At 36.0% G+C, this 13,552-nt stretch overlaps 3 protein-coding genes and 1 long non-coding RNA gene across 5 annotated transcripts in view; 3 read left to right on the top strand and 1 right to left on the bottom strand.

The window, feature by feature from the left end:
- LOC128858664 (ataxin-8-like) overlaps positions 1 to 9,563 on the top strand; it is a 162,081-nt gene extending 152,518 nt beyond the window's left edge. Inside the window, exon 5 of the mRNA XM_054095113.1 lies at positions 9,476 to 9,563. The gene's annotated coding sequence lies outside the window, so the exon portion shown is untranslated. The remainder of the gene's footprint in view (positions 1 to 9,475) is intronic.
- On the top strand, positions 37 to 1,118 carry LOC128858663 (tigger transposable element-derived protein 6-like). The gene is made up of 2 exons (XM_054095112.1): positions 37 to 224; positions 295 to 1,118. Exons 1-2 carry the CDS (start codon positions 94 to 96, stop codon positions 851 to 853), a joined length of 690 nt encoding a protein of 229 aa, XP_053951087.1. The 5' UTR covers positions 37 to 93; the 3' UTR covers positions 854 to 1,118.
- LOC128858665 (uncharacterized) lies at positions 5,582 to 6,467 on the bottom strand. Of its 2 annotated transcripts, XR_008454045.1 has the most exons (4): positions 6,393 to 6,467; positions 6,037 to 6,326; positions 5,888 to 5,967; positions 5,582 to 5,760 (listed from the first exon to the last, which is right to left on the bottom strand). It is a non-coding gene; the product is annotated as an uncharacterized LOC128858665 (long non-coding RNA). The 2 variants fall into 2 exon arrangements; XR_008454044.1 differs by having other exon boundaries at positions 6,037 to 6,461.
- LOC128858660 (uncharacterized) overlaps positions 9,478 to 13,552 on the top strand; it is a 160,288-nt gene continuing 156,213 nt past the window's right edge. The window contains exon 1 of the mRNA XM_054095106.1: positions 9,478 to 9,564. The gene's annotated coding sequence lies outside the window, so the exon portion shown is untranslated. The remainder of the gene's footprint in view (positions 9,565 to 13,552) is intronic.

Raw genomic sequence — 13,552 nt, 5'->3', positions numbered from 1 at the left:
ATAGGTGATTTCCCTTTTAACATGTATGCACACATTCAAGCCCTGTGTTTTAAATTAAGAGTAGTTTTCCATTCAGTTTGTTAAGTCAGTTGTATGCGAATGGTTGCGTTCAAAGTTCGTAATAATATGGCGCCGAAAAAGAAGGTACTTTCTATTAAAGAAAAAATGGAAATTATTAATGTATTCGAAAAAGATAAATTATCAGTACGTGGAATTGCAAAAAGGTATAGTGAGCCCAAAGTATAGTGAGCCCAAAAATTTAATTGTAGGTACACGTTTATTTTGCTTTGAAAGGTTCAATATTGGCAAAACACAAGCTGCTGAAATCAATAAAAATAAAGAAAAAATTCGTTCTAAATGGAAGTCTGGAGTTAATGTTCATCAAAAGCGAAGCTTTCTTAAAGAAGGCGGCTCTGAAATAGACAAGATGTGTTTTAATTGGTTCGCTAAGGCTAGAAGTCAAAACATTCCGATTTCTGGTCCCATTTTGAAAGCAAAGGCAGTGGAAATTGCAGGCAAACTGGGTGTACCTAATTTTAATGCTTCAGGCGGATGGTTAAACAAATGGCGAATAAGGAATAATGTTGCTTTCAAATGCGTATCTGGTGAAGCTGCAGATGTAAACCAGGATGGTGTCGAACAGTTTAGGACAAAACTGCCATCTCTGTTGACCGGTTACAAGCCTCAAGACATTTACAACGCAGACGAAAGTGGGCTTTTTTTCGTGCCTTGCCTGACAAAACCCTCGCTCTTAAATCAGAAAAATGCGTGGGCGGTACACTATCAAAGGAAAGACTCACAATTTTGTTCTGTGCTAACATGGCTGGAGAAAAGGAGCTGCTTTTGGTTATAGGTAAAGCAGCCCGTCCTCGATCTTTTAAACATGTTCCAATCGCAAAACTGCCAGTGGATTGGAAGTCTAATAAAAAAGCATGGATGACTCGAGAAGTAATGAGTGAATGGCTGCAGCAGTTCAATCGAAGAATGAAAGGCCAGAATCGAAAAATTATCTTGTTTTTAGATAACGCGGCTTCTCACCCAAAGGAATTAAACTTAACCAATATAAAAATTATTTTCTTGCCGCCAAATACAACGGCAGTTAGCCAACCCCTTGATCAAGGTATAATCCAAAATTTTAAAACTTCGTATAGAAGCTTAGTTTTAAAACACTTGCTATCTAAAATTGACAATATAAGTTCAGCCTCAGAGCTTTCAAAATCGATTAATGTACTAGAAGCTGTGTATTTCATCAAAGCATCTTGGGATAAAGTGGAAGCCACAACCGTCCGAAATTGCTTCCGTAAAGCAGGATTTTTGGAAACTGATGAGGATCTTCCAGATTTTGATTCTGAAGATGATATTCCACTGGCAATCTATACTAGGCTTCAGGAAGGACTAGACTTGGCAAATGATTTGGAAGGTTTTCTCCAAATGGATCAAAATGTTTTCACTGAGGACAACAATATAGAAATTGAATTTGACCAACAAGATGATACTATGGACATAAGTGATTCAGAAGATGAATTTTCAGAAGAAATATGTGAGCCTATAACATCATATGATGAGGCTTTAAAACTTGTTGCGGGCTTGAAACAATTTGCAAAAAATGACTATGTAGCTTTCCAGCACATTAAAAATATCGAGAGTCACTTTGAGAATGAGCCTTTTAAATTAAAGCAATCAATGTTTAAGCAATCAAGAATTACCGAATTTTTTCAATCAAACTAGTATTGAAATGTGAAACTTGTACAATGTACTTAATCGATATATGTACATATATGTATTTATATGTAATACTAAAGTATGCAAATATTGTTTACTTCCAAAAATTTCTTAAATAAACTATGTACAATACAATTTATATGTGTGGTATATATTTTGTGACTTCATCCCTTATAAGCGGACATCTCCCATAGCCGGACAAAAACACTGCGACGGTGAGTGTCCGGTTATAAGGAATTTCACTGTATATATAATTGGCGCATACACCCTTTTTGGGTGTTTGGCCGAGCTGTTCCTCCTATTTGTGGCGTGCGTCTTGATGTTGTTGCACAAATGGAGGGACCTACAGTTTCAAGCCGACTCCGAACGGCAGATATTTGTGTGAGGAGCTTTTTCATGGCAGAAATACACTCGGAGGTTTGCCATTGCCTGCCAAGGGGCGACCGCTATTAGAAAAATGTTTTCCTTAATTTTGGTGTTTTCACCGATATTCGAACGGATGTTCTCTCTGTGAATTCCGAATGGTAGTCGCGCTCCAACCCATTCGGCTATGGCGGCCGCCTTTTCTGGCTTAAACAGTTTTTTCCAAGAAAAATGGTTCGAAGATCTGGGATCACGTTTGCAATTGTTGAACCCAACATTGATCAACGTTTATACTCCGTTGGACACCGTTTTTAAAACCTTTGGTCAAACACCCGTTTCTGGCCTTTTATCGTCCTGTTCAAGCATCCTTTTTAAAAGGTTATATCCATAAATCGAAAGAAAGTTAAATTTATGAAGTTACCTGGAAGCTCAAGTCGTTAGCTATAATGGAAATATGTTAAATTTACGTCCAAAGTCGAAAAAGCCAGACTGGCTAGAACCGCGTGCGCCTCAACGGCGAATACTTTCCTGTGAATCTCGATCAATGCAATTGGGTTAGACATTCCTTCTAATCGATCTTACCACCACTTTTTTTGCACTTTTATTACTCGAGCAGAATGTCTCATTTTTGTAAGACAGTTGGAGAAATCAAATCCAGATACAGGTCAAAAATCAACTTAGGGAAAAAATTGAGATTAGCTTTTTCACAACTTTAGGTCAGATGTGAGAAAAGTGCCCTGCTTGACCATCTAACCACATCGTCACTTGTCCACTTAAACATATTTATTTAACACCCCTTTGGTCTCACCTTTTTAAAACAATCTGCTTCCTCGACCTACTTTTAAATTGCGAGTTTAACCGACGCCAATTGGACAAACCAAATGAAACCAAGTTTCAAATATTAATAATAATAATAATAATAAAAATAATTTTGTACCCTAAAAGACTTCAGTTATCGGTATTTTCTTTAAGAAGACCCTCGCAAACAGATGAATCCTACAGAGCTAGTTACAGTACGAAAAAGGTTGGGAACCCCTGCGCTACACTTTTAATATTAAATTACATTACCAGCCTTATAAGTAGGCCAAAAGCTCTTGTACAAGAAATGCCTGCATCGTAAGCGTCCTCACCAATGAAAATAAACAACAAGACGATGTCGAATGAGAGCTTCTTGGTTTAGCTGGACGGGCGAGAAACATAGCATATTGAGATTTCTTCATTATTATTACTATATATAGTTCAAGGCTGCTTAAAATGTTGTCGACGCACCGATAATAGTGCATCGCGCTTGGGATATACATACGAGGGTAGGTCAAATGTTTTGTGAAATTTAGGGTTACATAATTTTTATTTTATCTAGCAGCAGGGCCGTAGAGAGCATATCCGGGCCCCGGGGGAAAATCCGGGCCCCGGGGGAAAATTGCAAATGCGGGCCCTTTCCAATGATGTCTAATTCATATAAATACGTATAATCTCGAGTCCGGGCCCCTCTGAAAACTCCGGGCCCGGGGGAAAAAGTACCCGATCCCCACCATTCAAGCAGGGTAGAGAGAGAGAGAGAGAGAGAGGCTTTAAGTCTTCCGATTGTGGTAACAATTTTTTTACATACAGTTTCCCTTAACTCCTATTGGAACATAGGTCGAACGTGTCGAGTTGCCTCTTCCCATCGTTCACGTCCCCCGTTTGCGGACAGGGAAACGCTCGACAGGTATGCAGGGTAGGTGGGAACTGAAAAGCACTTGTGGAAGAACAAGTGCAACACCTGCTTGGAGGTGTAGGCAGTTTTCATCTACCATCAAGCTAGGATAGGCGGGCTAGCAACCCACTCTTTGGAATCAACCTTGCGAATCGAGACGACAAGGTTGTGGTTAAAATTGTGTGAAAGCCAAAGCAAATTTATAAATGAACGATTCAAATATTTATTTTTCATTTTGATTTATTCAGTGGCCACCGTAGCCGAATGGCTTGGTGCGTGACTACCATTCGGTAGTGCGTAGATTCGAATCTGCGAGCATGAAATAAGAAAATAATAGAACAAGTTTTTTCTAATAGCGGTCGCCCCTTGGCAGGTAATGGCAAACCTCCGAGAGTATTTCTGCCATTAAAAAACTCCTCATAAAAAAACCCTTTCCCATTCAGAGTCGGCTTAAAAGCGCACGCCACAAATAGGAGGAGGAGCTCGGCCAAACAGCTAACAAAAGTGTACGTGGTGCTTATCAATTTAATTTTTGAAGTATTTAGTATTGAATGAAAAAATTACAATTTTTTTCTGGACTTACGAGAATTTAAAACAGTTGGGTCGTATTTTAGGAACAGTTTAGATGAGCTTCTGCTCTAATTTATTTAATTTCACGTTACTCATTTTGGGATGTTGATCTACAATGGAAATCTGTTGCAATTTTTTACCGTCTTCCGGTTTTATTTTGTGAGAACCTTTTTCATGCCAAAAAACACTCGTTGTTGTTGTGCTATTCCTGAGGATGCTTCATATCCGCAGTGGGAATTATGCACAAACTCACGTTTCGACGGATTTCTACGGTGGCCGTAGTCGGAAAAATGCCAGCAAGCATTGCTCAATCAAAATACTCAACACAAAACTTTAATAATTCTCGCCATTGTAATTAAGTCGTAATTGTTTAGCAGTTTATCTGTACGTTCCGTTCCGCGCTCGCACAACAATCTACACTTACAGTAATCGCATTTAATTCTGGGCCTTCACTTTTTTCATTTGCAATTTTTCACACATCACCGACACATTCCACTCATTCATACGCTATTGAATTTTGTTATACTTTTTTTTTGTTCTTCTTTGTTCACATAAAAAAATACTTAGATTTATTTCCATATTATTTTTAATTGTAAAAATTTTTTTTGTGCATGCCACGCATTTGTTTTAGCTTTTTTCACGCTACTGCCTGATATTGTTATGTATAACATGCACGTCTGTATATGTAGTACATATAATCGTATAAGTGTTTTGTTGTTGTGGTGCTAACGCTATCTCAAACTCGTCTAGTGGTTTGCGCTTTGTTAGTCGGTAGTCATTACTTTGCATTAATTATCTAATGCACTGTGCAGTAGTGTAATTAGAGACACGGGAAGTGGCGGTTGTACTCCAATGCCCAGATATTCGCGTATGTACAAACATACATACGTATGCGTGTATATATATACACACACCTATGCACAAAAATACTTGTGCATGCATGAAACAAAAAGCTGCTGCTTTGGACCCATTACAAAATCCATGAATGAGTCATTGTACCCAATAGTCAACGCTCATTCACTCGCTGCTGCGACTGTGCACTCATACAAATATAATATTTACATATACATGCATGCATACGTAGCTGCTGCTGCTGCATTTGTTTGCACATTCCCATTGATGTGCCAAGTGGAAAACCTAATAAGTAAAGCTGGTAAGTAACGCCATTGCCAATTTCGACTTTCATTTTGGCGCATTGGCGCAACGCGCCGCTCTCAAACGCCAAACCCAAGCACGCACACACACACACTCATACATGCACGTATAATATTTATTAACTTATTTTTCAGTGTTTCTAGTATTTCTTGATTGTTTTTATTTTTTTCACATTTTTGCCATATTTATTATTATTAGTTTTATTGGCTTGGTTCCAGCTAGCTTTTGCTTTTTTGCTTGCACGGTCGGCCTGACTAAAAGCAGCAGCAGCGTAATTACAATGGAAGAAATAAAAAAATGTTATAAATAGAGAATAATAAAAAGAGCGAAATAAAAATAAAATAAAAGTAAAATAAAAGTAAAATATTAAAATCAACTTACTTTATACTCTTGGCCGTATATTGGCACTAATGACCTGCTTACTCAGCGGCGGGCCACACGCGGATGTGAGTGGAAAGCAACTGAAAGGAGGGAAAGCATATTAGAAAGCCTTTCGGCGACTTTAGCGTTTAACACGCAACAAAACGAACTTTTGTGAATTATTTAATTGAGACCTCCTGCCTAGCCTAACATTTGCCAGTAGTTTTTAGTCATTTATAATTCTGCATAAATAGCTTTTGATTCATAGCAGGGCTTTTTTTCTTGCGCTGCTGATGACCTTAATGTGACTTTTGGTATACAACTGTAAAGTGTGAAAATTTCAACGATCTCATCTCTTTGCCAAATTGCGATTTGAACGGTTCAAAAGGGAATCGATACGAGTTTTAGAAGAACAGAGCAGCGGGTGGTGCATTTGCTATCGATGATTCGTTGCCGGTACCTTAATTTGAATAGAGCGTATTATTCGGAAATTCGTGGATATGTTGTAAGTCTAGCAAACTATTACGTCCAAGTGTTAAGCAGCTCGTCAGTGCACACATAGCCCTGACTGCTGGCACGTCAGAGAGGTTACACAACTTACGGTAAACTGTATCCAGGCATTGCTTGCAGCTCATTCTATTGTCTGGTCGTAAAACGAGCTGTTACCACGATGTACAAAATACATAACGTTAACCGGCTCTCAGCGAATTTAAAATAATGAGCATATTGGCTGTCGCAGCCGAGATCATGACAGCGACTTGTTCACGAAAAGACTAAGATTCTGGTGGTGATATGCGAAAAAACCAAGGCAGTGTTGTTGCTTCATTGAGCAACGCTTGATAGGATGCGTGTGGGAATACGTGAGAAATGAGCGTATAGAATTATGTTGCCGAATCTCCTATAATGTGGCAGCCGTATTTACTATCACAGCTTTGCTTCGGATGGCAAAATCTGGTTATATATCACCCTTGCGCACGATTCTGCTGCTGCATCCCGATGATGTTAAAGAACACCAAGATGGCGCTATTTTTTTTAAATGTTTTAGCAAAAGTGATTGTATCTCATTTACTTTCGATATGTAAATCAAGCTGGAGCTTGCAAAAACACCAAAAAACATTTATGTTTTACAATATTTCAAAAATTTAATTAGAAACAAATTTTTTAATGTTTAATTTTGTTTTTATAAAGTTGTTTAATTACAATCGGTAACTTATTGACAATTATTTTGGTTTTTCATCGCTTTACTTCAGCAAGAGATATCTATTTTCTGCTCCCAGAACTGCTACAGAACTCAATCTAAATTTTCGTATATTCTTTAAAAATGTTGGGTGGTCGAAATTGACTAGAGTTACTCTCTAATTATTTTATTTTTTTTTTTCTTATTTTTTTTTTTTTTTTTTTTCTTAGAATAGTATGACGAATCCGAATCAGCTAGAAATGATGTTGAAAAAATCGTTCACTGCAAATGACCCACCCTAATTTATATGCCGCTAATGACAGAGCGGTCGCTGTAGCTGAAAGGCTGGTGCGTGACTACCATTCGGAGTACAAAGGTTCAAATTTCCGTATATGAAACATCAAATGATAGAAAAAGTTTTTTCTAAGACAATGGAAAGCTTCCGAGCGTATTTCTGCCATCTAGTATCTGCACCACCAAACACCTAACAGAAGTGTAAGCGCCAATAAAACGCTAAACAAGTAACAATTCCATATCACCAATTACCAGGAGTTCGAAAGTTCGGAATTTATCACGTTTTGAATTGCACACTTACAGCGATCTGCAAGAAAAACAAATTAGTTAGTTCAAATTGATTAAATTTGTTTATTATTTTTTACCTGTTAAGCATTTTGTTGTGTATCCATTCTTTTTTAAAACTACTTCTCATCTGCAAGGTAAACTTCCTTTAAACCTTGGGCATCTCTCCAAAGGAGTACAATTCCATGCTTCCTGCAGTTCATTGCCATTTTGATTTTTTTTGCCCAACCTCAACCTGTGTTGACCAATCCACAACTGCATTTTTTTTCTTTTGAAAGCGAACTCTTCTCAATTTTTGCTGTAGGTATGCTTGGAGTTATGAATGAATAAGTTTAGTGAAGTTTCGGGGCCAATACTCATAGCAATATGGCTCCACCAGATTTTTTAGAGTATCAAATTTATCTACTTGGCTTTTATTCTCACCCTTGGTACAACTCCACTCTACGAAAATTGTCTCCAAAATTTCAAGATATGCCCGCCAAAAATCTTGCCATCAGGACCAATCATATTAATTTTGATAAAAATGTATTCTTTTCCAGCATTTTACGTATTTGTTTCTATGAGCATTTGCGACAGACAAACGTGCCTTAATATTTTTTCGACACTAGCGGGTCTTTCCGCTATTAGAGAGAAGTGATAAACTATGTGCGAATATCAGTTAATTTTCCAAGAAATACCGGTTCGAATAGTGCAGACTATAAATGCGCTTTTTCTCTCTTTTTCCATAGCTTTATATATGTATTTGTGTGTATGTGTGTAGCCATTACATTACAGCAGACTATCTGAGTTACATCAATTCATTGACTCAGCAATGTCGAATAGGGTTGATGAAAAAAAAAAACTACTGCATACCTGGCACGGAAATATTCATATAAATTTACAAATTACAATTTCTAATCGCCAATCGTGTAATGTACTTATACATTCTGGTATGTATGTATGTGTGTAGCGCATTACTTAGTTTCAAAAATACGTGCAAACGTGGAAAAAGTTGTATTTAATTTTTGTTATTGCGCTTGCCTTCAGTGAAAAATATGCACTATCGAGTTTTAAATGAATGCATTCATTCACCAACAATTTGATTGACATAAATTGCGAATTGCTTATAAATTATTATACAGTTATGAATTGAACTCAATGAACTGCACAAAATAAGTTTTTATAGATTTCGCAATTTTGTTTTTTGTTTTTTGCTAGCCTTATCTAGAAAGTTTTAAATACGCACTATCAATAATCTCAACATTGTCTAACTGTGTGAAATACTTTGCTACAGCTTAATCGCCTGGAATATTTTCTAGTGTGATTATTCATTAAATAATTTTATTTTTAGTTCACTAAATGCTTTTGAAGCAAATGATTTACAATTCAGACATTCCCTCATCCATATTTTACAATCATTGCCTTGAGTCTATTTTCACCGCCAGGCTTACTAACTATCGATTATCATTGACGTACTCATTTCCTGCGTAAAACAACAACAACAAAAAAATGGCGTTATAGTTTTTAAGACGGGTTGACAGCGCAGTCATCATGCACATTTCCCCTACAATCCATTCCTTTGTATGCATATTAAATTGGAAAATTATTAGTTGAGCTAAAAGTAGAAAACATACAGCGTTAATAGTACAAATTACCCACTGGTTAACCACACAACCTGTTAGGGTTCCCAAGGAAATTGCCTGCGTACCTTCCTCGTGTACTGTTAAAATGATTCAAGTTTATGTACTTTTTCGCATTATTATTATTTATAAGTTTGTAACTGTGTTTATTGTGTATAGTAGAACCTCTATTACTATGTAATTAGTGGTCATAAAAGCACTTAGTAATTATTCTCCTTCTTCTTCTAATTTCAGGTAAGCACTATGGGCCAAACCACAACATTCTATTGGTTATGCCAGCTATGGCCATTTGGCAAATGATAGATCACAGAGAAGTCAGTTATGTATGTATATACTTATATGGCCGTATATGTACATATATATAGCTGTATACGTTTTTTTTATTAAAAGAGGGATACTCAGTTGATTAGCTGTAGCTTGTTTGTGCTGTTGTGGGATTTGAGGTATGGCAACTAGTCCAGAGCTGTATGGAAGCTCAACTGTTAGTAGTCTTGACTACGTAGTCTAAATGGAGATTTAAATCTGTGGTATCACGGGGAAACAGAAACACTCGAAGTCTGCTCCGACGTGTACTTGAGGACGGCCCCTGGTGGAGTATCGCGGTGTTTGTGGTTTAACACCCAAATGCGGGCAGAACATTTTTGGCTCGATGTAGAGTTGCATTACATAGATTACATTTAGATAGGCCTCGAACGCCACCAAGGTGGTTAGTGTGTCCATTGCACACTGCCACAGCGCATTGATTTGATCCGTTACGCTTTTAAGCACCGTGGAGTCAAACCGACGCCGGTAAAACACACCGGACGCTGGTAAAAGATATTTTTCACGTGACATCTTTGAAAGGATCTTTGCTATTTTTTGCCTTTTCAATTTTTCGTGACATTTGAAAGTCAAAAAGCTGATTCTCGCTGAACAAAAAAATCGGTTAATTTGTTATTGTCAAATTAGTAATTAATAAAAAAAGTAAAAGATATAATCCCTTTCTACAAAAAAATGTATATATCTCAGTAGCCAGACCTATCCGAACGCTGACCCTTATGGCCGGTGAGATAACCTATGCGCAATCATAAGTTGACTCCACTATAGAGATATCTAGACATTTTTACTTATTTGCCAAATGATTGCTCAATGCACAAAATTCATGAAAACAATCATAAAAGTGTCAACCTGTCAAGTGTGTCTGAGATCCGCCCACTTTTGGGTTAGCTAAATGCTTTTACAGCGCAATTATAGCATTTTTAACAAATTTATTTATTTATTATTTGCATATATGTCACTTCACTTCAAATAATATTAAGTTTACTCAAACTTCTGATATAAAATAAAATTAATGATCTTAGAATGAATGACGAAGCCCGTTCGCAAATATGTTATTATCTCAACTATGCGATATTAACCACACCCACATATGTATGTAAATATATTGCTTACAAAGCCACCCCATAGCGAATACCTGAACTAGTAAAAGAACTACTGGTTCAGAACTAGACCAATTTCATCAAAATGGAAACCATTTCGTCTCGTTACGCATTCATACCCAGGCCGGAAGCTATCACAAACACACAATCGCACTATTTGGATTTTTTGTTTGTGGAGTTTTTTTGATTTTTAATAACACCCAATGGTTACCCGCATCCTGGCCAAGTGACACGAGCGGCATTTTTCATTTTGAAGTATCTTGACGAAGCTGAGAAGTTTGCCGAGGGATAAATAATGTTGCTGATCCATTCTAAATATATCAGAGCACAAAATGCGCCTACTTAGTGTGGCAAATGTCGGACAAAAGGAGTTTTCCGAGTTGCAGTGTATAATACAAGTTTTCCCAAAGGACTTCACTCAGCGTTAAGGGGTTATACGCAGTTATGAAGCAAATAAAAGACGGGTTGTCAAGGATTTATCCTGAAGAAACTTCAGAATATTTTAATTTGAAAATTTTTGGCGGTTATAAAAGCATCCTTCAAGAACGTAACAAAATTTTTTATTTATGAAAATGTTGATTATAGAGCGCGCTGCAGGCGATTTCTGGAACCTCCTTTAAAAAAAGACGATTTACGGTGTACATCGTAACTCAGGATTGGATTATCTGAAATCAAAAAACCAAACAAATTTTGTTAATATATTAGATTATCTAGTAATTAATCGTTCGGCTAATCAAAATAGTGAATTTTCACAAAATGGCAGCTTTTAAAAGAAATGATTTCGATTTTTACGTTAAAATTTGGCCGTAAATTGATTATAAAATGGAAAATAAGTATCAGATTTACAAAAGGAACGATTAATTACTAGAAAATGTATCTTTAAAGATTGAGTTAAAATGGTTGACCGATCAAACAAGCCGTTTTCGAGATATCGTGTACACCGACTTGAAAAATGCCGTTTTGAAAAAAACACGTTTAAAGTTTCAATACCTACCTTAAAACGTGCCGAGGCATCTCTATATATTTAGGTATAACTCCGAAAGTATTGCTTAGATCTACTTCAAATTTCGTGCATATACTTTTGAATATATGTAATATACATTACAAAAATGCAATAAAAAAAATCGATTTTTTTGAAAGTAATAACTGCGTATAACCCCTTAAATGTACCGCAGTACTGTCACATGTATTTATTTCAGAAAGCGTTTGAATATTCAATTGAGTTTCAGAATGATTAAACTTACTTCGGAAATTGTGCTATGTATTTCAAAATTTATCAAATGTATTTCTGAAGGCGTGATATATGAAATGTAATTAAAAATGTTTTTTTATTTATTCCTAAAAACTGGAAGTTTATTTCACATCTTTTGAAGTACTATATTTCTAGATTAGTTTTTTTTTTATTTTGTATATTTTATAAGTGCCTTTTCATCAATTTCTGAAATACATATACTAATTGGAATATTAGTTAATTGCTTTTTAAGTTCAATTAACCATTCTGAGGAACTTCGAACGTTTTTGCAAGGAAATTTTACTATTCAAACGCTTCTGAAATACATTTGACTCGGATAAGTTTGAGTTACGGCTTTCTTAAAAACAATTTGCCATTTTGAAGCATATTTTACGCTGTTTGGAGTATATTTTATGTCTTTTAAAGCAAATTTATACTTTCTGAATTTGATTTTACACTTGCGAAAGTATATTTTACGTTTTCTGATGTACATTTCATACTTTCTGATGATTTTACACTTTCCAAAGTATTTTTTAAGCTTTGTGAAGCATATTTTGTGCATTTTGAATTATATTTTAAGCTTTGTGAAGTACAAGTCACTTTTAATTAAATACTGTAGGAAATGGTGTAGATGTCGTTTGCCGAAATTCGTACAATTCCCGAAGTCTGAAAGCAAAAAGGGTTATAGTGGTTTACAACTTACACTTCCCAAAACATTGCCATTCATAAGTAATCCGTTTCTTATATGGGAAAGGAAGGGGAAAAACGCATTCTAATTATGATTTGAAATACAATTCATTAGGACTGAATTTCCCTACAGGTTATTCATCAACTTTAACTCTTGCTCATATATCTCTATATCCATATATATATATATATATATACAGGCGTGTGTACATTACATATAATATGCACCTATACCTGCATTAATACTCGTTTTTTATGCATGTGCGCCTAATGATCTACCATCTAATGGAGTGACCATGCGACCTACCCACTTTAGGCCGTTACCCGCCAGCCGTCAGCCGTCAATCGTCAGCCAACCAATTACACTCCTCCCACGTTCGAACAACTTTTGTTAGTTGTTAGTTTTGTGTAATAATAAATGGGTTCAAAATCCATTTTCAAGGAATTTCTCATGACTGTCCGAAACGTTGTGTGGCACATTTTCTATACCTGCTGTCGGCACATTTTGTGCAAAATTTTAAACTTTTTAGTCAGAATTTGTACAAAAATTTGGAGTATGCAGTTTTATAGCCCATTATATTTCAGTCTAACGAAGCGTAAGTTTCAAGTGGCTCAAAATTCGCGTTGATTTTTGACAATTTTTTTTCGCTCAGTTGTGCCGGAATTCCTCCGCAGAATGAGTGCACGACATTGTTTTTGTGTAATAAACTATAAAACTACATATACAGATTTTTGTTTGTAATTCTGACTGAAAAGCTATGTGGCTCTTTTTAGTATAAACTATGATTTTATAAAAAAAATTTTTTAATGAAAATTCATATCATGTCAACATGTGCTGTACACTTTATTTGACGCTGACTGTAGATGGTATATCTTATACCTTCAATACTTATTCTCTGCTATTAGTGCTGTAAATTCATAAGTATGTTTATTATGAATGTTGCTGTTTCTTTTTTTTCTAGTTTTTTTGGTGTT

The sequence above is a fragment of the Anastrepha ludens genome, chromosome 3 (genome assembly GCF_028408465.1).
Source record: "Anastrepha ludens isolate Willacy chromosome 3, idAnaLude1.1, whole genome shotgun sequence".
Lineage (NCBI taxonomy): Eukaryota > Metazoa > Arthropoda > Insecta > Diptera > Tephritidae > Anastrepha > Anastrepha ludens.
The sequence above is the reverse complement of the archived record's forward strand: the minus strand, read 5'-3'. Positions and strand labels throughout refer to the sequence as shown.